At 41.0% G+C, this 27,036-nt stretch overlaps 2 protein-coding genes across 2 annotated transcripts in view; one reads left to right on the plus strand and one right to left on the minus strand.

The window, feature by feature from the left end:
* Positions 1-27,036, minus strand: part of csmd1b (CUB and Sushi multiple domains 1b) — a 390,765-nt gene that overhangs the window by 316,152 nt on the left and 47,577 nt on the right. The window contains exons 13-17 of the mRNA XM_084709424.1: positions 24,811-25,002; positions 22,754-22,880; positions 8,330-8,532; positions 7,741-7,932; positions 6,566-6,704 (exon numbers count right to left, since the gene is read on the minus strand). Of these exons, the coding sequence (XP_084565550.1) occupies positions 6,566-6,704; positions 7,741-7,932; positions 8,330-8,532; positions 22,754-22,880; positions 24,811-25,002 (853 nt within the window). The remainder of the gene's footprint in view (positions 1-6,565; positions 6,705-7,740; positions 7,933-8,329; positions 8,533-22,753; positions 22,881-24,810; positions 25,003-27,036) is intronic.
* LOC146267969 (uncharacterized) lies at positions 11,469-14,581 on the plus strand. The gene is made up of 3 exons (XM_084708967.1): positions 11,469-12,239; positions 12,348-12,959; positions 13,193-14,581. Exons 1-3 carry the CDS (start codon positions 12,192-12,194, stop codon positions 14,132-14,134), a joined length of 1,602 nt encoding a protein of 533 aa, XP_084565093.1. The 5' UTR covers positions 11,469-12,191; the 3' UTR covers positions 14,135-14,581.

Below are 27,036 nucleotides of genomic sequence, written 5' to 3' on the forward strand. Positions count from 1 at the left end.
GCTGCAGGCCACAACTAAACACAGAATTGTCAGAATTTACCTTACGTCTGAGGAAGATTACGAAATGAAAATGTATCATGTGATTTCTACACCATCAAGAAAACCTCTACCTCCAACAAAGTATTCTGTTTTGCCCTCCTCGTGCCTTATTAATCTTCGGCCACATTTTCTGCTCTGATTCGCTGTCCTCTTTCGCTAAGTCCGCTGTGAAGTGCAGGCCATGATTTTGAAGGAACGGGTTGTTTTTTGCCTTGAGCCTTGTTTGCCCAGGTTACAGAAAATTTTAAAATCTGGCCCTGCTTTTCACACTGCATCCCTGTACCTCCTAACAACAAAGTGAATAATGACTGCTCGAGGTCTCGACTCGTTCTGGCGTTTGGATACCACCCGATGCGCTACATCATTTTCAGCTGGCAAATGATCTTTTTCTTGCTGTAAAACTCATTAACAGATAGAACCACCTCCGCGCGACCGTTCTCCCTCGCTGCTTCTGAAATGCCATGCAGTTTCAAGTTCCACCTTCTGCCGTAATGTTCTAAATCTGTCACACGATTTATACAAATCAGCGTAGATTGTTCACTTAACGCCACACGTTTCACAATACATCCCATCTTCTCTTTTAGAGCCTTGATTTGTGCACGTGTAGCTTCACCCATTCCCTCTAAGGCGTCGCATCTGGTGTTAATGAGACTGCAATGGCAAATTGTCGACGTTCTCCAACTCTTGTAATATAGGCTACTGTCTTTGTAATTATAATCGGTGCTAACCAGTGTTGGATAACGTTACTTTTTAAAGTAACTAATTACAGTTACTAGTTACATTCCTTGTAAAGTAACTAGTTACGTTACTTAGTCACTTGCTTTAGAGAGTAAGGCGTTAAGTTACTTTTGCGTTACATTAAGAAACGTCTTTTATTTCTAAGACAATTCACCTTGGTCACTCTAATGCCCAGAAGGCACATTTAATGCGTTGACCTCAGCAATAGCCCATATTGTACTGAATATTCAGTGTCACTCGCATATAACATGATCAATCCTCATTATACAGCAAGATGGATCAAGGTACTAATCCATTATAATGAACAGCGATATTCGCATGAAGTTCTTCAATCAAGAAACTCTTTAATCAATAAATAATGTTGTAAAATGTCAGGCAGAAGTCTAGTAGTTAGCTAGCTCTACAAGGGCTAGGTTTGAATCTAGGAGCAAAACGAAGCTAAGCTATAGCTAGGTATATGGTAGCAAAATGGTGTTTACTTATGTACTGAACCAGACTATTTTACTTACTGTAATATAATCCTGAACCGAAACCACTGAACGATTCAGCAACACATCACACAAGCTTGACTTCATTACATTATTTAATGTGACATTAGGTAGGCCTGTAGCCTACATGCAAGTCTTAAAGTCCATATGGCAGGTTAACCACCACTGTTGATTAATGGGTACATAAAGCACTCAAGATATGTATATTATTGAAGAAATCTCAAAATGGTGTCTCAAAATGGTGTTTAAGACCAATTTTTGACGCTTTTTGTGTTAGCTTTAGCATATTAGCGCAATTCGGCGATGACGTCACGTTGGGGAGTCGTGGAGGAGAGTAGCCTCAGTCTAGTACTAGAACTATGGCGATCTACTGGGATGAAAAAGAGGTGGCAAGAACGACTAATGTATATGATGGCCCGCAGCCGTATAATTTTGAACCAAGTCGACCTTCTGGCCGTCAAAGCCAATTAAATGGATTGTTCATTGTACCGAGGAGAATGAGTGGAGAGTTGATAAAGTGTCCTGGTGAGTTGCTATCATTAAGCAACGCAGCAACGACACCTGGAGCTCGTCTATGAACAGCAGTGCACATATACTATTTATTTTGACTGTCAGTGAATAGCACTGAGTGGAAGTCAACGTTTTCTATCTAGTGATCATTCAGGGCCTGACATTAACTTTTTGAGGCACTACACTAAGTAGCTTACATAAGTTCCACTTTTTCATGCACAGGTCACGTTCGGGTAAAGATTGTGCCTTTGACCAACTAAGTTGAGCTGTAATAATATACAAATTATAACAATTGAGGTGTTATAAAAATCGTATTTGTTACATTAAACATTTACACAATTTCTGCAGAATAAAACACTTTCTGTTACGTACTGTATTGCATCTACGTCCCAATATCTCCAGCTACAGACCGTGCAGCTAATTTGAGGCCTAACACTTGAACGGGGGCTTATTACTTGAAAGAGGAATTATTTACTGCGTCTTCTCAGTTACATTATATGTGCTTTGAAATACTGTGACTTGCTAAAGTAGGCAAATGGCTAGAACATAACATTTTATAATAATTTCAGTCAATCAATCAGCTGCAAGACCCAGTGAAATGTTAGCATCAATGTCTATAGCATCGCTAAAGAGGAGAGAGGGTATAATTTCTGGGGAAATTGTAGTGAGTGCTTGCTTGCGTTGGTTGCAAATGGGTCAGTTTATTATGAAACAAGCCGCTCCCCCTTTGATACATACAAGCTATTCTAACAACGTTGTCACCGACAGTATTTTTCAGATGGAATCGCGATTCAAACAGTGTACTGTACCAACTACTAACTGAAAATATGCTTGCAAACACGTAAATAAGCTGGACATTTATTTAGGGGGAAATGGCAAATTCAAAAGAAGTTTGCTGGAAGCGATCATTATCAGTAAATAAGCCCAAAGCGACCATTTCTGTCGGTCTCAGTCGAGCAAGCTAGCCTAGCTGCTGTTGCTAGCCAAACTTCACTGAATGTGCTGGAAATGAAAACGTTTCTTTTGACAGAAAAGCCTGTGGCATTGAAGACAGTGACACACCACACTAGCTTGAGTTTAAATACATTATTTAATGTGACATTACTTACTGTACATGCAAGTCTTGAATTTCTTAAATGTATGATGCTGCCATTACAAGGCAAGATACAATACTACCATTGTAGAACTACTTACTGTGCAACAGTCTATCCAGCCTAGCACATCCGAGAAAGTCGTATCTACTGCGTCGTCTCAGTTACACTATCATGGCTTGTAAACACTGTGACTTGCTAAACAAACAAGCTGCAAGAACCAGTGAAATGTTATATACTGCCACTGCTAGCAAACTAACGTAAGCTAGCATCGCTAACGACATTGGCTAACTCAACTTCGGTCGGCTATCATCGGTCTTTGCAAGTTGGCCAGTGCAAGTTACATAGGTTTTTTTTTTTTTTTTTTTACTTGTCCAGTGGGGCAAGTACATTTCTCTTCCACTTGCCCTGCAAAAAAATCCACTTAGTTACCTCTAGTAGTACTAGTAGTACAGCAGAAGACATCATGCTACCTATGGGCTAGCAATTTTTTTTTACTTGCCAGTCCCACCTGTAAAATCCCCCCAAGATCATCGCTAATTAAATATTTTCCCCAACGTTGTAAACACATTTCCGAGATGTCCCACGTTTTGATGGTACTAGCAGAGCCCATATTAGACATTCTCTTGTACTAGCCTAGTAGTGTTTATTTCCAATGGATTTCAATGGTCTCAAAGCAGACATTTGTCTGTTGTCTCCCCGACGTGACGTCATGCAATGCATTGTGGGGGAAAGAAGAATCATTGCAAAAAGTTGCAACTTTTTTGTATTATATTACGTTTTGTGACACCCAAAAACATGAAATACAATGGATAACAGTTTAAATGTTTATTACCAACAACCAAATAGCGCAAATTAGTTGGAAAAATCAACCTGCCATATGGCCTTTAAATAACTATTTAGCTGGTTGGCTCCATGATGCCGGGTAAATTGGGTTTGTGAGACTGTGCACCAAAAGAACGAAGGGGAACCCACCTGTCTAACAGATTAAGACGTTTTCGTAGGTACCTAGCGAAAAGTAGCCTCAACTTTCCTAGACTTATAGCTACATGCTGAGTGCGCTCGACCAAAAGACTAAATTAAGTAACGTGTTACTTGTTTGAACAAGGAACTAGAAACGGATTCATTCAATTAAATAAGTAACGCGTTAAGTTACTCGTTACCTAACAAAAGTAGTCTGACTACTGTAACGCGTCACATTGTAACGCGTTACACCCAACACTGGTGCTAACTAGCATAATATCATTGTTCGCTGAAGCAGCATTTTGTCGTCTTAGTGCAGATTTGAGCATTTTACTTAGATGTTGTAATGCACAAAAATATGCCGAAGCACTGTATTATCCCGCAAAGCGTGAGAAAATGGCCCAGAATCAATTTTGTCTTAACAAAATTTGATGCTGGGAGTTTGAAAGTTCTGTCCATTCACACTGACATCTTGCCGGCCTCCCCCATTTATGATAACGCTTTGGAAGCATAACGATAGAGCGAGCAGTATAACCCCCTTTGAAGCTGAATCTAACAACTTTGTCATTCACACAGGGGTTGTCCGTAATTTGAGTGACAGATAGATTCACTAATTGAAAAAGTAATCTGGGACTTTTGATTTAAGTAAAGGGAGTGCCGAAACCCATGTCGTGAACAGCGTTACGGTGCGTGTACACTGCAGCAACGCGATGCGAGCGACGACATGCTTTCCATTCATTTTCAATGGAGCCGAGCCAGGCGAATCGCTTGCACGGTTTATTGTGGGTAGCAACATGACGCGATCCAAGTGATTCGAGTTGAGATTTTCTCAACTTTATTCAAATGAGGAGCGATTTTTGCTAGCGATAGCAAGTGTTTTCTTGTTTCTCGTAACCATGGTAAACATTTTTAGCTTTTAGTTTCAAGATGGAGAAAATAATTGCCTGTGTGGCTGCATATCCAGTCCAGTACGATACTTTCCTGTATTTGTACATAGACATTGACAAAAAGAATGAGGCCTGGCACAGGACTGCCAACGTTGTTGGTGCTCCTGGTGGGTTTTTTGTACTTTTAAATTCAGTCTCATAACAAAACGTAACTTTGTTCTGTGGTAACTACCTAGCTAGCCCAGCTGGGACTCCCTAGTCGTATCGACAGATTAGCAGAGACTTATAATAAAAGATTTTTACACGTCAACGTGTATGTCTATTAAACAGTTTTGTATTTTTATCAATATTACGAGTACATAAACCCAAGTCTGCACACTTTACCATGACGTTATACGAACTACAACAGTGACTTTAGAGAACTACAACTCTGCATTAATCTGTCTGACACACCCCCGAGCGTGGTGCACTGTGGGAAGGCGAGCGATTTGCGTCGCTGCAATGTACACGCACCGTTACAGTAAGCTACTGGTTTTAAAACTACAGGTAGGCCTATATTATAATAATTTCACCAACGAATCGTTTACATGCAATCTAATGTCATGAATCCTAAAACGAACATGTTTTTGTGAGGAATGTTTATTTTAACTATTTAAAAATTATGTAGCTAGCTCTATCACAGACTACTGTAAGGCTAATAATGCTAACGCCTCAGTGAAATAGCAAAACTACTGTTTCCGAAAGTAGATGTAGGCTAGTAATTAAGTGTGGGAATCTTTTGGTACCTCACAATTCGATTAAAAATCGATTCACTATTTAAAAAATAAATAAAAGTTTTTGGAAATGTGTTAATCGATGTGAATCACTAGAACAGTGGTTCCCAACCCTAGTCCTCAGAGAACACCTGTCCTGCATGTTTTAAATCAGAGGTCTTCAACCCTGGTCCTCAGGGACCCCCTGTCCTGCACGTTTTAGATGTTTCCCTGCTCCAACACACCTGATTCAAATGACTGGGTCGTTATCCAGCTCTGCAGAACGACCATTCATTTGAATCAGGTGTGTTGGAGCAGGGAAACATCTAAAACGTGCAGGGCAGGGGGTCCCTGAAGACCAGGGTTGAAGACCTCTGTTTTAGATGTTTCCCAGGGACACACCGTCATTTTTGCATGAGTGGGAATTGAACCAGCAACCTTCTGATTGGTAGCCCGATTCCTTAACCGCTCAGCCACCTGACCCCCCTGAATCAAATGAATGGGTCAGTATCTATCTCTGCAGAAGCCTGCTTATGACCATTCATTTGAATCAGGTGTGTTGGAGCAAGGAAACATCTAAAACATGCAGGAAAGGTGTTCCCTGAGGATCGTGGTTGGGAACCACTGCGCTAGAAGACTGAATTGCGATTCGAATGTGAATCGATTCTTTCAGCAAAAAACAGCCAAACATTTGTCCTGATGCACGTGATACATGTCATTATTGCATTTCATACTTCTGATCAATTTCTTATTTCCTGTTAATTACTGTGCATCCAATCAGCGACGAAAGTGTTGTACCCACCCATTCTGTTTTGAGTTAATGTGATGTTGTTTCCCATTTGGGGGAGCGTGTCTTTGTATTAGAGAGGAGTAGAGCAAGTCATCCTATTTGGGGGCAGTTGACTCCTATTCGGGGGGAGTGTTTTCATTTGGGGGATGTACTCGTATTAGTGGGTGTGTTTTGCACTTCAGGGCCACCGTACTTCACCCTCTCCATGTGCTCCTGCATTTATGCTGTGGCTCCCAGTCTACATATCCTACATAGCTCCTTAATCCTTAACAGCTTGCAAAAACATAACAGAGACAAAATACTGTACCTTTTGAAAATGAGGGCGATAACAAAGTCAGGATTGACTTTGATGTTCCAGTCACACTCCTTCCCTGGTGGGTAGGGCTGGGGGTAGTTGGGTGATAGAATTACACCTGAGGGACCTGTCACGTTACCTCCACAGGTAGCTGTCACCCGGGGGGTGTGGGGGAGAAAGCAGATCACAACATATCATCTTTAACTATCACAGCAAGGCTCTTCAACACCACACGTTGCCACAAAATTAGATTCCACTGGATAAAGATCCCTAATTAGTTTAGTACGACAACACTGGCAGCTGTCAACTAGGAGAATGGTAGCAGTGACCAAGCTGGGGGTCATTATCACAAAGCTACATGAGTCTGTCACAATATCTGTACTTCACTGTAACAAGTTCATTCTCAGGGCCTCATTTACTAACATTGCGAACGCAACTCAATCTGCGCCTTTGCCCAACCGCAAATAGCAATTGGTGTATTTCCGCATTTTGCGTGGTATTTATCAAACCAGATCCTTGTCGGGCAATCAGCGCCTTACTCCACCCTTTAGTGATAATTAGCGCGCCGTTAAAAGACGGCATAAATCGCCTGCATGTTACTGCCACTATGGGTGATTTGAGGAAAAGAAAAAGAAGGTTCAGCGAACATGAGATAGAAATATTGGTTCACGAAGTTACAGCTAACGTTAACATGTTACAAGGAAGAAATACATCTCCTCCCATCTCTTTGCGGCACATGCCCACTTTCCCTTATACCCTACCAGCAGCGGTAATCTGCGTTTTTACTCTAGTGCGCTGCCTTTGTAAATATGGTTTTATGTCTTTACCCGCTATTTTACGCCTGAAATGGGCGCAATCGTAAATGAGGCCCTCAGAGCACGAAAACTCTCCATCATGCAGAGAAACACTTGGTTTTGGAAAACCTGCCTGCATGTTGACATTTACATTCTGTTAATTAATTTTGTAGACAGTTTTGTCTAAAGTGAAGTACAAAAATGTATATAGTCAGTGCAGCAGATAATCAAGGATGCAGTTCTAACAGTATTACTGTACATGTCTATCTGTGCCTCCCTCCCGATCTGCCTGCCTGTCTGCCTGTCTACCCGCTGTCCTGACTGTCTTTACAGCTCCCACAGTGCATTTATTTTCCCTCACTTCTATGTTATGGTTCATGTTATTGGACGTACCAATGCAGGTGGGGGGGTCAGGCTGCCAGTAGAAGCGATTGTTGAGCTGGACACAGGAGATTTTGTCCTGGCCCTGCACCTGGTATCCAGGGTCACACTGGAACATGATGGTGTCACCAGGCTCCCGGCTGTCACCATAACGACTACCGTTCAGGGGTGTTCCCGGGTCGTTACAGGTTGTTGCTGTGGTAGCTGGAGTCATAAAGCCATGAATCAATACATAAGAATACAAGCAGTGCATGCTGAAATTATACTACATTCTTTACTCTGAGGCTTATGTTGATGATGGCACACACATGGTGTTATTATTGTAACTAGCAGAATGGCAACCAACTCATTTGTGGAGACTCAGATTCAGAAAAAAGCCATTTATATTGTAAAGTAATGTTCCATTTATTTACATATACTTGCCTGAAATATTTAGATTGCAAAATGTTGTTTATCATAACAGTGGTTTGCTTCTGCATGACACAGTGCATAAATGGGCCAAAAGAGAATATTTGGAGAAGAACAATGACAAAAACAGTGACACAGACAGACAGGCAGGCAGCCGGCAGGCAGGTAGACGAAAACACATGAATATGCCTACTAGAGAATTGTATGGAGAACCCAGACTTGCTGATGAAGTAGTCACTGTCAAACTGCAAGGTGAGGATATTGAAGGTGCTGTGAGTGTCCTCTGGCAGAGCTGAACCACTCCACTCCTTCAGCAGGATACCCCCCTCCGTTGGACCGTCCCACACCTTCAGGATGTCATGGCCCACTTCCGTGTCAAACACAATGAAATGGAGGCTGAAAGAGTAAACGTTCATAGTCTACTAAGTAAACGTTCATAGTCTTGTAGGTAAACATTGATGGTCCAGCCTGAATTGTCTCACACCTGACAACTGTCTAACACCTCACCCACCCATCACACCTCTACCACCATCACACATCAACTACCATCACACTAAGGCTGGGCAATATGGACTAAAACATTATATAAAACTTTCTTTATATTGTGTTTTGAATGGCAATTAAGCTTAAGGTCAAGATAACCTACTGTTCAATTTAGAGTTGGTGGTCATTAAAGGGGAGATTGGCTGGGTTTTTGGGGTATTTCACACTGTTCCTTAAGGTCTCCGAAAAGGATGTAACATTGGTTGGGGTGAAAATGGTCCGGGTGCTGTTTTATGCCCCCTGATACATCCAGTGACATTTTCCTGGGAAAAAACGCTAGGTTTTCTCCTTTTATGGTATGCTCATGAGCTGCGGGCTGATTGGTTGGTTTACAACGAGTGAAACAGCGGAGCAAAGACGCAACACGGCCACAGCACTCACTGAAACAACAAAGGTGGATACTTAAAATATAAAATGTACAAATAAATAATCTATTGTGTCTACACAACACAGTTTTTAACAGATTGACCTGGGGGGTATTCCAGGTAGCGGGTTTAACAAACTCTGAGATTAACCCTGAACTCTGAGTTGAGTTACTCTAACATTGGAAACTCAGAAAATTCGGTTCGAGAAAAGCTGATATGAATTTGTTAACTCAACTCGAATTACGTCAACTCTGAGTTAAGCGCAAGCATGAGAACTATTAAAAGCCAACATCAATGGAGCTCCGATACTAGGATCCACCATGGCACCCGGCGACAAAAGACATTGCATACTCCACCAAACTTCAGATCCAAGTTTTATTTTGTGTTTATGGTCAAGCAGAACAAAAAGGCTCTAGCAGCGTATACAAGTGGCGTGGGAGACAATTGCTGCCGAGTCAATGCATACATTTGAAGGCAATAGCCAGTCCATATATTGAACATTTAACCTCACTGTCTGTTAATAGTTCAGGAGAAAAAGTGTTCAATGTTTTATTAAATGTAAAAACATACTACAAACAGGTAACACATATTTTTCTTAGGCTATACGCTTGTGATTGTAGCCTCAACGTCACCTTAGTTTTAATCATATTCGACATAATACTAAGTAAATATCAATTGGTGCGTATTTCAATTTGTAGTAGCAGTTTCCCCCAACAGAATGCTTTTCATCAAAAGATGATGATGATTAAGATGATGAAGAGACATTGAATGCTGCCGCAGAAATTGTAGTTCTACTACCTAGCTACTGGTAGTTCTCTCCCCATGTACTTTTATTTACAGGCTTGTGTGGAATTGTCAGTTACACTGACATTGTGAGAATAATTAATATTTAAAAAACAATTTGCACATTCTGATCCTGTTGAACAGAGAATGGATGCTGTATACAGTGAGATGTTCATTTAATGGCAGGGGAATTTTGCATGTGGAACTGTGAAATGTAGCTAATGTAATCGCATGTATACCCAGTTACAAGTAAGTGAGTTGTACAAATTACAGCTCAAGAAGAAAGTGCCAAAAACTGACCAAGAGATGGTGTAGGCCTACTTAAGGTAGAAGAATAAAGGCTAATCTCGAAAAAGATTTAGTGGAACACCAGTTACAAGAGGATGCATGGTCACAGGTGATGTTAATTGTAGGAACAATAACCTACATTAATAGTAATTGTTGAATTTGCTGAATTTCTATTTTGACCAAGAGATGTTGTACTTTGGGCAGAAGAATAAAGGCTGATCTTGTAAGGCTATCAACCTGCCCCCACCTCTCATATGGTAAAATATGGAGTTACTGGATGGAGTCTCAATTTGATGGCTCTCACATCTTTGTAAGTTACTGTAGCATTGCTAGACATGTTGATAAGTAAGGGTCAAGATACTGGTGGGATTGTAGTTGTTCTTGGGTATAAAAGGAATTGTGAAGCATTGTTCTGTGGATTCTTGATCTCCTGAGACCTTCTCCTCAGCTCTGGCTTGTCCTACTCTTTCTTCCTCACTTCATGCTTTCTATCTCTGGTTTACAATAATCATGGTAGAGTAGGCATAAGAGTTAACTTAATTGATTGCATTCATTTGCAATACGATAAAATGATAATATTATTTAACCTTAATTTGACCATTCTTGCTCTGATTTAACCCAAAGAGTCAAATAACTGTAATTCCATCGGTATTGGCATTATTTGGTTAATGTTAATACACTGTTCAGTTTCCCATCTTCCATCAAACCATAGGTGAATTAGTTTTGGTTGTTTGGCCAATATATTGACCCCCAACAATGTTGAATTGTTGTAGATTTGCTGAAACAACAGTTACAGGACGGTAGCCTACATCATGTAAATTGTAGGAATCATATTAGTCAAGATGGAAACAGGGGTCCACGCGCACCTCCAGGAATTTAATGTTATTTTTGACATTTGACATACATATTGACCCTATTTCTGGACAAAAATAGGAAAAAATGGCCAAAGATGTGTATAAGATCAACTATGTTTTCTCAAGCACATAGGGTGATTTTGTTTTCACAACCTGTTATTTCTTTATCATTCAAGTGTCTATTTTAAGATTAAATTGGGTATCAAGCTGAAATAATGTCCAAAATGCTTTATTTTTAACCCTTTGCACCAAACTGGAAAAATCTAAATATGATACAAAGTGGCATACCTTTTGATGCAAACAACTTACAGAGACAAATGGACACATTTGTCTATACAAATCTGACCCAGGGAAATTGTTATTTGTTATATTTTACAATATCTTGACCATCTATGGTCAAAAACAACTAAAAAAGCTCATTTGACAATGTATTTATTATACTAATAGCAGCCTGAAATGGGGTTTATTTTAACATTTTACTGCACCTATCCTGAACCTGAAAATAGCTTTACTTTTGAAGTAAACAAAACAAAGCAAATTGACAACACAAACATAATCACCTATATGCAATTACAGGCTCATGTTGGTTGTTGTGATAAAATTAAGACTTCTCCCTCTTTACATTGCAGGTGGTCTACTCGGTCTCTTCAACAACTGCGGCGCATACCAGAAGTGGTGCCGCAAAACCTCTGCCCGAGCTCAGTTCTATGAGCTTACTCTGGAGATGTGCGGCATGGTTGATGACCCTGAGATGCCGAGGGCAGGCAAGCACCGTGAGCTGGAGCCCGCCCAGATCAAAAAGTCTGAGGAGGCGGTGCAGAGAGTCATCACTGCCATCAAGGGCTTCACAAACCCTTGGAGAATCTCGGAAAAAAGCCGACTGTACTCCCTAGTATCTGGGGCTCCAATCGATCCAGAGGTTGAGGTTGACGTGCTGCGGGCCGAGGCTGCAGGGAGGGCAGCCAAGGAGCAGTTTATCCAAGACCGCATTATTTTTAGGGGTGCTGAGATTAAATTTAGGGGTGCCTAAAAAGGGTCTAAACCATTGCCACTAAATTGTACCCTCTCTAGTTACATTAATAAATGCATTGCAGGTCAATATAAGGTGTGCCCCTAAATGTTCTGCTTGCGCTCCTAATATTTTCAGTCAGGGGCTACTGTGCTCCTAGTAAAAAAAGTTTGTCTGGAGCCCTGCCGCCTCAAGAAACTTAAGATTAAGAAGATGGATAACTGCAGCCAGAGGGTCAAACTTACATCTGCACAGGGGAAGGTGGATATTGATTTAACTTATACTAATTGCACATTTCATTACAAAAAATATACTCTGTTAAGGTCTGTTGTATTTATGCCTTCCTCGTTTCTTTACTTTCCATTACAGCTCTTTGTGTACCAGGAGCAGAGTAACCTCGCATATCAGCTACTCGTAAAGTCACAGATTATGGAGATGCCCATCAACCTTGAGGAACTCATGCGGTATCCCCTCTCGCCTGTTCCTCATGCCCTTGGCTCTCCTGATGGCTATTTTGCCAAAACAAATAAGGCCACCATCCTTCACCATCTGCTGAAGGACAGGGATGAAGAAGTACCTTACCCCAAGGATGCCCTCTACATACAGGATGGCAATGCCCTCTTCCACATGATTTCCAACCTCCCACCAACCTGTGGAGAGATATGCATGCAGCTCATGGACCTAATGGTTGCCAAGCATCATTTTGTGTTCTCCACAGATTGCTACCAGCCAGATTCCATCAAAGCCCAGGAGAGGCTCAGGCGTGGCTTTACTGAGAAGTATATCATTGATGGTCCAAATACCCGGAAACCCTATGACTTTAAGTCATTCCTTGGTAATGAACTAAACAAGAAGCAGCTATGTGACCTGCTCCTCAAGGTCTGGGGGAGCAATGAGGCAGCATCCCGGATTGAGAAGAGTATGAGAGCAGTGGTGTGTGATAACGGGAAATCCTATGACCTAACATCAACAAATGGAAAGGTAAGTTGACAGAAGTCTTGAGCAAGCACCCTATACACAATCCTTTGAAATAAATATTTAGGTTCTACAATGATATGTAGACCAAATGGCTCTGGAATTATAAATTCTAGAATTCACACATGTACAATTGCAGACCATATTTGGGCTATTTAACATTTGTAGTCATGCAGTTGTTGTCTTATGTATTAATTGTAACATTATGCAGTAGTATTCAGTTTCTTTATTTGTAACAGGTCCAGACTTCTGAGATCTTTGCACTGCGTTCCAACCAGGAGGAGACAGACAGCCGCATTGTCCTGTACCTCCATCAGGCTGTCAAATGGGGGTACAAGTCCTGTGTGGTGAGGACACCTGACACAGACATTCTGATGATGCCCCTCTACCATGCCAGCAACATCAACCTCTCCATCTACCTTGACCACGGCTCTGGAAAACATCGCACACTCATAAATGTGACAGAACTCTCTGAATCACTGGGCCCTGACTACTGTAGCACCCTGCTGGGATTCTATGTCTTTACTGGGGAGGACTGTACCAGCGCTTTTAAAGGCAAAGGAAAGGTGAATCCCCTGAAGAAGCTCCAGCAGAATCCTAAACTCCACAATGCTTTCAGGCAGCTTAGTGCAGACTGGGTGCTCACAGATGAGCTTCAACAGGAGATGGAGAGATTCACATGCATCATGTATGGCCAAGCACGGATGACATCAGTTGATGCAGTACGAGCCAAGATGCTGGGAAAAATAGTCAGTGCTGACAAAGTCCTGGACTTGAAGTCAAAAGTAGACCTGGAACGCCTGCCACCCCCCAAAGTGAGTCTCATCCCACATGTACAGAGAGCCAACTACAGAGTTGCCTGCTATAAGAGAGCAGATGAGGCAATAATCGAAAGCCCCAAACCATATGATCCAGGCATGGACTGGGAGAAGAAGGGAGAGGAGGAGGTGTTGGAACCTGTTTGGACAATTGGACCTATCCTCCCTCCTTCTCTTGTTGAAGTACTGGCTCAGACAGCAGAGTCAGAAGAGCAGGCAGCTCTTGACAAGGTAGCTGATTCCAACAACAACTACTTGCCTGTGGGTGAAGAGGATGGAGAGTATGAACATAATGATGAGGATGAAGTGCTGGAAGAAATAGACTTAGAAGATCTCTTCAGTGATGATGAAGAAGATGAGTAGTTTAGGTAAACTTTTATTATTTATTATTTTTTGCCATACATTAAAGAAAACAGAGTCGACATGTTGTCAAATGTCAAAAATAACATTAGTATTGAATAATATTGAATTCCAATCAATTTCTGGGATCAGAATTGTATAGAAAAATGTGTCCATTTGTCTCTGTAAGTTGTTTGCATCAAAAGGTATGCCACTTTGTATCATATTTAGATTTTTCCGGTTTGGAGCAAAGGGTTAAAAATAAAGCATTTTGGCCATTATTTCAGCTTGATACCCAATTTAATCTTCAAATAGACACTTGAATGATAAAGAAATAACAGGTTGTGAAAACAAAATCACCCTATGCGCTTGAGAAAACAAAAACATAGTTGATCTTTTACACATCTATGGCCATTTTTTGCTATTTTTGTACGGAAATAGGGTCAAAATGTTGTCAAATGTCAAAAATAACCATTCCATTAAATTCCTGGGGTCAGAATTGTATGGGAAAATGTGTTCATTTGTCTCTATATGTAATTTACTTCAAATGTTATGCCATTTTCTACATCACATTTTGGTTTTTCGGGTTCCGGTCGGATGCAGCAAAGGGTTAAAAATGAAGCCTTTGGGACATTATTTCAGCTTGGTACCTGGCAAATTCTGAAAATAGACACTTTAAAGGGGCAATTGACTGCAAAACCGATTTTACCTTGTCATAGTTGAATAACGACAGTTCGGTGGGTAAAATTAACATACCGTGAATATCAAAGTCCATTGACACCTCTTTCCTATTCAAATCTCAAAAAGAAAAAATTTGGCTGTAAAACGCTAGCTTTTCAACAAAGCTACCGGTCCTACGGTGATCGCCCTCTTATTGGCTCTGGTCTGTATCTTTGTCACGCCCCAGAATTTACATCCAGACCAGCCCGAGGTAGCGTTTATCTCCAAAACTAGTTTAGCTGCGCGCTGCTCTGTGTAGGCTACTTATAAGGAATTACAAAGAAGAACGTTTTGAATTATAACAAGGATATAAAAAATGGACCACGGTTGTAAATGCTATGTTCCAGGCTGTACAGGGAAGGCTAACACTCACAGTCTTCCCAAGGAGCCAAACATTCAACAGGCATGGCTGCTGTTGTCTATGAGAAGATCCCGGCAAAGTTCGACATTCAAACATTAATTTGCTCTGAAAATTTCACCCAAGACAGTTTTGAAAACCTTGGACAATTTCAAGCAGGATTTGCTAGGAAGCTGAACCTGGAAAGAGGTGCTGTTCCGACCGTATGCTCATTGCAACCGCAAGCTATAAGGACAGTATGATGTTGTGCTAACAGTTATTAGCAATGCTAACGTTTCCTGTATATGGCATACCAGGTAGAATGCTAAATACGTTTCTACACACATCAAATGACTCTAGCTAGACTAGCTGTAGTCGGCATTAGAAGGGAAGCTTTCGAAAAATTGCCAGAAAACGAACAGCAGTCTGGCTTATTGCTAACGCCTGTCTAGATAATCTATTTGAAAGAACTGGAGAAAGGCAGGTTCTAGATACAGGATACGTTAGCATTGCTAGTAACTGTTACTAGTAACACCTAGACTGTAGGCATGTAAACAAGTTTAGCTTGCTAGTTAACGCAAGAGCATAGGTACAACGTGTGATAATCTAGCCTAGTTTATTGGCAATGGGGCTAACGTTGATTCATGTTCCTGACTGTGTTTCATTCAAATAAGTAACCTGTGTAATGTAAATCTACAATTCACGATGCATGTTTGTCCAGATCTTTGTCATGTTATTTTACAGCAAGATATCTAGAGCTAGCCTAGCTAGCTAACTGAAGCCGAATAGAATCACGATATGGTTTAGTTGCTAAGCTGTAGCCTAACGTTCTACCCACCTAAGTCAATCCAGTTTGCTTCAACAACAGACGTGGAAACAAGTAATGTTATCATATCAAATGATATATAGTCAATCTGTTGAAAACAGTGTTGTGTAGACACAATAGATTTATTTGCGCATTTTTATTTCAAGTCTCCAACTTCGGTGTTTCAGCGAGTGCTGCTGTTGGCCATGTTGCGTTTTTGCTGCTGCAGCTTCACTCGTTGATAACCAACCAATCAGCGCGCAGCTTATCTAAATATTAATGAGCATACCATAAAAGGAGAAAAGCTAGTGTTTTTTCCCGGGAACATTTCAGAGGATCTGTCAGACGGTATAGAACAGCACCCGGGCCATTTTCAACCCAACCAATGTTACATACCCTATTCGGAGACCTTAAGGAACAGTGTGAAATACCCCAAAAACCCAGTCAATTGCCCCTTTAAGGATTAAAAAAATCAGGTGGCATAAAAAAAGCCGGGGGGTGCGCGTGGACCTCTGTTTCCATCTACACTATATGAATCATGTAAATTGTAGGAACAATAGCCGATAGAAATAGGATACTCATTGTTAGATTTCTATTTGTAGGCAATAAAGAAGACCAAATACAATTTCAATTATTTGTCTTTATTTCAGTGCCAAAAGGCATTTGGTCAATTCTGAGTGCAAGACCACGGCGAGTAACAATAGCGATGAAGACCCAAGGGCTGAGAATGTTGCTAAAATAAATTACAGATTGTGACAGGAAACGGTAACGTTAACTTAAGTATTCATCAGGGAATTAAAGTACATCAAACCGCAGTCTTAAAATCGTCTCCCGGCGTATAACTAAGCGAATTACATTTTGTTCGAGATCGCTCGGCTGAACCAGAAAATGATATGCCGTGTCTGCCCACGCTATCAGGCTAAGAAAGTGGGAGGGGATTGGTAGAAATGCAGAGTTTGGCATGGAAAACCTGCTAGCGAGCAGGTTAGTTTCAAGGAGTAAGTTACCATGGAAACTTACCAAAAGGTTTCGTTACCTCTCTTTCTGGAACGTGGAACTCGGAGTATGCCTCTTTTCTATGGAGCTAGAAAGCTGACAAAAGTATCTGAATTTGAATATGAAAGATCTGAAATATTTGCGTGTCGAATTTCATAAAACTGAAATATTTTGCTGTTGAATATATAATATCTGAATTATTTGTATGCCAAATTTAATAAAACTTAATTGTTTTGATCCAAAAATACACATTTCTAAAATTCAGATAGCAGGAATTCAGTTTCTTGAAATTCAGATTGCAGGAATTCAGATTCTTGGAATTCCGATTGCGGCAATTCAGATTTTGTCTGAACTAATTCAGATTGCTGAAATTCAGATTGCGGAAATTCAGATTTTGTCTGAACTAGGCCAAAGGTGAAACAGCTTTCTTTCACAGGAAAAAGTAGACGATTTCAGAACGACCGAACTTTACCTCAGAACAAACTGAGTTGCTAGTTGGAGGAAGACCCAGATCACACATACGTATCTGGGATAGCACACATACGTCCCGATGTGTAGAAGATACGTCGGCAAGATCTAGTATGGAGATCGCTGACATTTGATCAAAACTGACTTCCAGACGATGTGTGGACAATGAATCAAATTAGACCTGGCCGCACTACAGATATATCCTGTTAACCATAGATAACTCCTTATATCTATGCTGTTAAATACTATGTCAGATCTCTCAGACGGCAAATATTTCACTATCCATAACCAATCTGAAATGTCACTTAGGAAATGAACATAGCCTATAGGCTGAACATTGACTTTGATAGGAATAAGGAGACAATGAAAAATATACTTGACCATCCAAAATTGGCTATAAGCAATACAGTAGCTAGCTAGCATGACTTGATTCAACCTGGATTTTCTGTGTGGGTATTATTTACATTACATTTAGTCATTTAGCAGACACTCTTATCCAGAGCGACTTACAGTAAGTACAGGGACATTCCCCCCGAGTCAAGTAGGGTGAAGTGCCTTGCCCAAGGACACAACGTCATTTGGCTCGGCCGGGAATCTATCTGGCAACCTTCAGATTACTAGCCCGTTTCCCTCACCGTTCAGCCACCTGACTCCCTATTATAATTAAGAGACACAATTACAGTTCATGATTTTATATCAGGCTGGATGTTGATGCCATCAAGCTCTTAAAAGAACTCCAACACAGAAAAGAGAACAACGGAACATAAATATATAGGCTTTGCCAGTTGTTCCGCGTCTTCATCGGTCTCCGCCGCCCTCCGACTCTGTCTCGACTCACTTGGTAACAGTAACTGCCGATTTTGGCAGAGAAGACACAAGTTTTTACAAGTTTCATAAGCACTTGCTCCATACTCTTCCTCCAACGAGCAACTCTTAGCTTTTGTTCTGAGGTAAAATTCGTTCAGAGAATGTCTAGATTCGGTCGTTCTAAAATCGTCTGCTTTTCCCTGTGAAGGCAAGCTGTTTCACCTTTGGCCTAGTTCAGACAAAATCTGAATCTGAATTTCCGCAATCTGAATTTCAAGAATCTGAATTTCAGCAATCTAAATTTCAATAATCTGAATTCACGCAATCTGAATTTCAAGAATCTCAATTCCTGCAATCTGAATTTTAGAAATGTGAATTTCTGGATCAAAATAATTCAGTTTTGTTAAATTCGGCATACAAATAATTCAGATATTATATATTCAACAGTAAAATATTTCCGTTTTATGAAATTCGACATACAAATAATTCAGATCTTTCATATTCCAATTCAGATACTTTTGTCAGCTTTCTAGCTCCATACTTTTCAGGGTTAAACAACTCAACATTTTCACTAAACCCGCTACTTGGAATACCCCCCTGATATAATTTGAAATGATTACGTTAGTTGTTTCAACTTCTGTTGTCGAAGCAAACAGGATCGCCTTGGTTGGGTAATGTAAGCACTACAGCGTAGCAAACAAACTACCGTGATCTAACTGAGCTTCAGTTAGCTCTAGCTATCTTGCTGCAAAGTAGATCTGGACAAACATGCATCTTGAATTGTAGATTTACATGACAACTCAGGTTATTTATTTGAATGAAACATCAGGAACATGAAATAACGTTCGGGGGGGGGGGGGGCGGGGGTGCTGGTCGTGTATTGCATGCCGCACTATCTGATCAAAATGACAGTTCTCTCTACAGTCAGAGCTCACGCTAAAAGGTGGAACCTAAGGAGATACCCTTTCCAAAACTTGTAAGGTCGTAATAGTTGGTGAAAGACCCAGAGAAACACAAATATACAACAATGCAAAATCCCAAACAATTATGGAATCCCTGCCGGACGCATTTTTTGGTCTCGAAAAGAGGACATGTCCAGGTAACGTCTGGTCACCCTAATAAATCATCACATATTGTACCTATGCTCTTGCATTAGTAAGCTAAACTAGTTTACATGTCTACTGTCTAGGTATTTTCGCTATCTAGCTGTTGTTGCATTCCTTGCAAATCAGCGTTAATAAAAAGCAGATGAGCTAGAGTCTAGCTAAAGTTGACTAGACGGGCATGGCTGGTGTTTGTCTATACCGTAGCGTAGAAGATCCCTGTGCAGTTCAACCCTCCACACATTTGCGCGCACCATTTCACCAAGGACGGTTTTGAAAACATGGGACAATGTAAAGCAGGATTTGCTATAGAGGGTTTTCACTGACGTCACGTTCTGGGCAGTAACCCGGATGCGCGGCCATTGTGGAGGCACTCGGTGTAAATAACTGAACGGAGTAGAATGGAGTATTGTGCGCTTTAGATACTTTAAGTGAATGTCGCCGTGTCTAAACAACCGAAAAGCTCATCAAAACGCGTCCAAGATGCAAAGTCATCTAAGGAAGGACTTGGACCACAAGAAAAGGCGCGATTTTTTGAGAAATTACGATTTATTGGCGGTGCAGATCCCTACGAGTTAGCTCCCACTTCTTGGATCCGTGACGACCTGGTGATTCTTCCTTCAGTTGCATATCCCGATATAGTCAACTACCTGGTTTTCTCGCCGAGCCCATACAGAGTGGAGACCTTAAATCCTACAAAGGTTTGGAGGCCTATAACCAGATGGTGTGTGGATGGGTGAGGGACACGCAGTACCAAGTTATCAACGACGTTGATACGTTGTGTTGTGAAGGCCAAAGTAAGTTAAGCAATAACGTCTTTAACCAACCTAACCTTAACTGTATGATATCATTGCGATACTCAAGGTGTAGCCAAGTGACTCTCAATCAGGTTTTTTCCCTCATAGATCTTGGTTGAGCATTGCCAACCACAAGTGCCTCTTTTCCTTTGATAATCTCTGGCATTCCTCTCCCTGGTTTTTAATAACTTTTGGAAGTCGATAATATTCCAAATGTTTTTCTCGATCTGTCCTATTGGTACAACCTAAAACATGGCAGTAATTAACCATTTTCCTTGACGACTCTCGGTATATACTTCAGTGCCTGTGCTTTGTTGTGATGCAGAGTACCTCCAATATGGCAACTTCCGGTCTGATGACGCGTCGTGAAAACCCTCTATGAAGCTGTTGCTGAAAAGAGGTGTGTTCCGACCTTATGTTCATCACAACCGCAAGCTGTAGTATAATTTTGTCGATAACAGTTAATAGCAATGCTAACGTATCCTGTATCTAGCACCTGCCTTTCTCCAGTTCTTTCAAATAGATAAGACAGGTATTAGCAATAGGCAAGACTGCTATTCGTTTTCTGGCTATTTTTTCGGAAGCTTCCCTTTTAATGCCGACTACAGCTAGCCTAGCTAGAGTCATTTGTTAAGTAAGTTGATGTGTTTAGAAACATATTTAGCATCCTACCTATGCTAGATACAGGAGACGTTAGCATTGCTAATAGGCTAACTGTTAGTGACAAAATCATACTTACAGCTTGCGTTAGTGATGAGCATACGGTTGGAACAGCACCTATTTTCAGCAACAGCTGCTTAGCAAATCCTTCTTTAAATTGTCCATGTTTTCATTCAAAACTGTCTTGGGGGAAATGGTTCGAGCAAATGAGTGTTAAACTACACAGGGATCTTCTCATAGAAAAACATCAGCCATGCCCTTTGAGTGTCTGGTTTCTTGGGAAGATTATGAAAAGTGTCAGCATTCCCTGTACAGCCTGGAACACTGCATTTACCACCATAGTCCATTTTCAATATGCTAGAAAAACTTTCTTCTTTGTAATTCTGTGAAAGTACACAGAGCAGCAGACAGCTAATTTTAGGGCGTGACCAAGGTACAGACCAGTGCCAAAAAAAGAGGAGCCACCTCACTGACGTCAGTTCGGTGGCTTTTTCAAAACCTACCGTTTTACAGCTACATTTTTTTATTGTGAGATTTGCATAGTAAAGAGGTGTCAATGGACTTTGAGGTTCACTGTATGTCCATTTTACCGATTGAACTTTCGTTATTCAACTGTGACAAGATAAATCGGTTCTGCAATCAATGATCCCTTTAAGTTTGATAAAACTACTCGAATCCAAGCGTACCTCATGAAATGTAGTTTTAGTGCTTTTAGTGCTCCAGATTTATTCACAGTATGGGTGTTCTACACTACAGCATAATGTGCTGATGAATTACCAACAAGAAAGGATTTTAATAGTCCAATGGCTAAAACCTCACCCCTTCCTTTGTCTGAAAAACATGGTTCACCATAGCATGCAAACATGTTGGATGCTGGATGTGTCTCATCTATCTGTATACGGTACATGTTGTTGTATACATGTTGGATGCTGGATGTGCCATGCTGGATGTGTCAACCATCTGCATAATTGTATTTTATGCTTTTGTAATTTTACTGTAACAGTCTAAATAAGGTATTATACTGGTATTCACATGGTTTAGTAAAGTATTGCTCCATTTATTAGGGCAAAAAATATGTACAGTAGCTTGGTATATTGGCTCGCCTGGCTAGCTGGCCAAAAATGACTAACTGATGGGAGTCAGTTAGTCAATGGGAATTTCTCAGGAAAGAAAATGAGCGAAAGACAAATCCAACAACAATTACCCAAAGTAATTCTGTAGTAGTGATCCATATAGTTACATTACTGTACATGCTCAGCTTCAATACTGGAGCCCTATATCCTTGAACATCATCCAAAGTGTTGTACAAATAGTTAATATAAAGTACAATAGAAGATCAAGGATCAGAAGTGCATAGTTCTTCAGAATTTCGGTGGTCAGAGTCAAGGAACAGTCTGTATTTACTAGCAGCATCGCAAAGTAGTCACATCTCAGCAAACAGTCGCTGTGAACACAAATAATACTACTGTACTTGAACCCCCTCCACCACCATCACAAGTGGATTGTAGAAACAGCATCACCCTGCACATCCCACCTCGTCCACTATGATGCCAGGAAGATGCCAGGAAGTGCCATGCAGTGATAAACGGTCTGACTAAAGAACAGCTAGTTGGACCAAATTGGTTTATCATAAGTGGTCCTTAGAGAGTTCTAAAACAACCAGAGAAAATCTTAACAACAGGAAGCGATCAGGACCTCGGGATGAAATCAGAGATGCTATTTAATCACAGCTCATCTCTTAACTGCCAAGCAGAACAATTGCTCTGTCACAGCAGACATGCCTTGCAGGGCTTGATACTTCCTGATTTACTGGAACATCTCCTCTAGCAGAATGAGAGGGTAGAGGGTGAAAGTAGTATTTGGATGGATAGAAGCATTTGTTGTTTAGACATTCAGTGTTATCTGATGTTTCAGATGTCCCAGTGCCATTCCTATTCCAAGGCTTATTACCTGATGGTCTTTCCAGTGTCTGCCTCAATGGTCCATGTGCAGTGTAGGTTGTTGTCATAGGGCACAGGGTAACCAGGTGACAGGACACGCCCAGACACTGCGCCAGTGATGTGGCCTCCACACTCCGCTTGAAACACACAACATGGTCACAATTTCACACACAATCTTCACAAATATCTCTGGCACAGCTGATTGTGTGAACAGTCAGGGCATCAGACATATCAGAGACATGGTATCAGAAAACAGAAATCAAACTAAAATGCAGCTCCTTGGGCTAAGTTTACCTGCATCAGCCTCTCCCTTACACACACACACACACATTTCATGCACACTGAACTCCATTACACAGGTACATTCAGCACGTTAAGCATAAATCATTCTGGAGAGACCATCGAGCTAATGAACTCTGTTGCATAAGCAACATATGGATTTGGTTATAGTGTATGTAGAGGGGGATGAAAATTGGGTCGGCAAATATGTTTTAATAATTATTTTGTCTTAGGTTTTTGTAAATGACTTAACAACCATTTTCGAATAGTGCTTTGTTTCCTGTTTATTTCCCTTTTTATATGGTATTTTCTTTTATATTAAAATGATTGCGCAACCAGCTGGTGCTAGGTGCTGTAATCGGACGTAGCCTACCTGCAGAAGAAGAAGTTTGGAAGGATAGCGCACTCACGTGTAGTTCGCAGAATAAATACGGAGTATAAAAAGTATAAAGTATGTTGAGTTTCGGAGTTAAGTCGTTATGTTATCCTGGCTTCAGAAAAGGTACTAAAAGAACGCGTGTGCCAGAGCCAGACAAGTCAACAGAGGTCCAAATCCAACCAGAAACATCGGATTATGAGCTTCAAACAAAAACATACATATGCATGGCCGCGGGAACTCGGGGTGCTGAGGGTATTGCAGCACCCCCTGACAGCACGAGAATTGAAAATCCTATGAATTGAAAATCCACCACCGCGGCACAGCCCCGCAGTCGCGGACTGGCCATCGGGAGTACCGGGACAAGAATAACGATGGAAAACCAGGCTAAGAAACGTAAGGGTGGTGCTGAAAAATTGAGGCAACAAGACATCACCTTCACTAGACAAGGTTTTACCAATGAAAAAACGGCTGTGTTTATTTAACATAAAACTCAATAACTATTTTGCGCTCAAACAAAGGCCCAACATTTTTCTCGCATTAAATGTCGAAGTAGTCCCCTACCTATCTTTTTTTCCGAACTATCATCACATCAAACACAGACTGTGCATGCATTAGCAAGGCAGCTGTGGTGTCGTAGATACTTTAGAACTAATTATTATGTTAAAACCTGAACAAATAAATAATAACGGTAGGGAAATTGTACATTTGCAAACACACCTTTTCATATCATTTGGGTCGCGATGGTTTGTCATTTTGAAAATGTGGGTCGTCGAAAAAAAAGTTTGAAAACCACTGATGTAGAAGACTAAAGAGCAAAGGATTCCCTGCTTTGGTGCTTCACTCAATGAAAGAAGAACTAAAATGACAGCCCAGCGCAAATACATCCATTCTCCACACTGCCTATCTGCTGGACTAATTACTGACTGATGGAAGGAAAGAGATGACGGAGAAACCAAAAGTGATGGGAGAGAACAGACAGAATTCTCTATATAAAGCTTTATGAAAAAGTGTCAGTCCCTCTCTCTGTAAATCTTTCTCTTTCATACACTCCTCTCCCTCTCTCTTTTTCTCTCACACACACACACCTCTCTCTCACACACACCTCTCTCACACACACACACACACACACACGCAGAAGCTGCAGGGTAGGCATTACATGAATTTATGTTCAAACCTGTTAGCGTACATAGCCATTTGGAGGTGTGTTACCACATCAAATAGCTTTTTAAGAAATGGAGAAGGAATTCCACACACTAAACAGAAATGAAGTAATTTAAGATGACATGGACATGCAATGTACCAGTCTCATGTTGTGCACTCAGCAAGTGTCATGCAAGGTTTGTATATTTTGTTTGTTTATTACTAACCTTTATAAAGAGGGATGTTTAAAAAATAAATTGTGCACTGACCTAAACAAGATGGTAGAGGTTTGTCCCAAACCCTGCGCTCCCCACTCAGGCAAGTGAGTGTACTGCTACCATGGAGACTGTAGCCAGGATTACAGCTGTAAAGGACAAAGGTGTTGGCAAAGTGTCCATCATCTTGTATCTTGTAGCCATAGCTGGGAGTTCCTGGCTCCTCACACTTGACCAGGTCAAAACCTGCATGGAAAAAGTACAACTATTAGAAAATACACATGCAGATGCTAATCCAGGGAAGCACACACACACTACATACTTGCATTTATATATTCACTTTATGGTATAACCTGCAGAGAGCTTATATCTAGTCAAAGTAGTTAGTCTTATAGGGAATATGTCCAGTTTTCATTACGGTAAAGTGGAGGATGGTAAAAAGCAGATCTGTGCAGAGAAACCCAATTGACGACCCATTCTCAGACACTTTTGGCAAAACTCTAAACATTTACATTTATTCATTTAGCAGACGCTTTTATCCAAAGCGACTTCCAAGAGAGAGCTTTACAAAGTGCATAGATCACTGATAATAACAACAAGATAACCCCAGAGCATTGCGGGTAGCCAAAACAAGAAGTACACATTGTGAACAACCCAAAAATAAGTGCTAAAGGGAGGAAACCATAAGAGCATGTAGTTAAACAAGTTACAATTAAACAACATGAAACTGTAAGTGCAAGTGTACCTGTAGGAAAGCAATGAAAATAGGATTAACTAAAATAGAAAACAGTTTAAATCAGCTACCACTAACAAACAAGAGCAACAGTCTAAGCAAGAGTCATTGTGATCCTTGAGGAAACCAGCGGTTAAGCAAACCATTCCTAAGTACCGTTGTACTCCCGGAACAAGTGCGTACTGAGCCTTCTCTTGAAGGTGGAGAGACAGTCTGTGTCTCTGATGGAGGTGGGTAGTTGATTCCACCACTGGGGGGCCAGGCAGGAGAAGAGCTTGTGTTGGGATCGGGCGGTCTTGAGCGGTGGGACCACCAGGCGGTTGTCTGAAGAAGACCGTAGGTGGCGGGTGGGGGTGTAAGGCTGCAGGAGAGACTTGATGTAGTCGGCATTCACTAAAAACATTTGCACTGTGATGCACTTATGCTGCAAAATGACAAGCACAGGCGGCAAACAGTAAACACAACTACAACACAGTTGTCATCTGTAAAACACAATGACTCAAAATTGTTCACACTTGTTTCTAATGTTGGTTTGGGACAATGTCAGCTTTCACCATTGTGTCCGTATACGAGAATAGTTCAACATCAACCAGCATTTTCTACTGTAATTGTTTGCTTTCCACCATACAGCCCTTTTATCAATCAAATTGAAGTTTTTCTCTGTGTTGCGGTGGAAGGTCTATGATCGAAACCCATATACCAGGGTAAAAAAAGAACTGGGGTCTCATTTATAAAGCTTGCGTACGGGGCTGAAAATGTGCGTACGCCACTTTCCACGCAAAGGTTGTGATTTATAAAAAACAAACTTGACGGGAGAATGTGCGGTCCTCCATGCAAACTCTGACCCTCCCGTAGGCCTACGCACATTTTGAAAACAGTTGGAATTGGCGACGCAGATGACCGTACTGTAGTCAGACTGCAGAAATGGAATGTGGGAAGAACATTACTCGTAATATTTATATATTTTGTTTTCCTCACACACGTTTTTTTCATTCAATTTCATGATAATCATGAAGATTACATCCAGCAATGTTATTTGCGCTTGTACTGAGTGATTCTTGTTCCATAAACACCTTGTACAATCCAACTCAAATTTAAAATAAAAATTCAGCGCTTCCTCACCATCAGATTGTCCACTACGGGAGTTCAGGAGGGGGAGATTCCCTGACTGCATGGAATACAGGATAACATCACATATCCTACCTTTAGATGACTGCAGAACACAGTGTATAACTAAATATATTTATTTAATACTGTGCAAATATCCTCATATGTCAAAAACTGGAAATACAGTGGTCAAGCTCCCGTGCAATCGCTACACTCTACGTCCTCGTTATCAGTCCAGACTTTAATAGATTACTGTTCATAACAAAACACTTTTGTTTTCAAATGGTATCTCGACTCGCAGTATCACTGCCACAGTTGACGCCACTCACAGTTTTTTTTAAATTGGTGATCTACTGGCCACCACATTTTCGGAGTTTTCGGGCTCCACCAATAGGCTAACAGTGTCTGAGAAGTTGTCATGCGCTATGATTCACCGTAAA

This window comes from Hypomesus nipponensis, chromosome 11, assembly GCF_054491055.1.
Source record: "Hypomesus nipponensis isolate SF chromosome 11, ASM5449105v1, whole genome shotgun sequence".
Classification (NCBI taxonomy): Eukaryota; Metazoa; Chordata; class Actinopteri; order Osmeriformes; family Osmeridae; genus Hypomesus; species Hypomesus nipponensis.

Coding starts and splice junctions, on each gene's coding strand:
- LOC146267969 (XM_084708967.1), top strand. CDS start 12,192: ATGGATAACTGCAGCCAGAGGGTCAAACTTACATCTGCACAGGGGAAG. Junction 12,240..12,347: donor TTACATCTGCACAGGGGAAG/GTGGATATTGAT, acceptor TTTCCATTACAG/CTCTTTGTGTACCAGGAGCA. Junction 12,960..13,192: donor TAACATCAACAAATGGAAAG/GTAAGTTGACAG, acceptor TATTTGTAACAG/GTCCAGACTTCTGAGATCTT.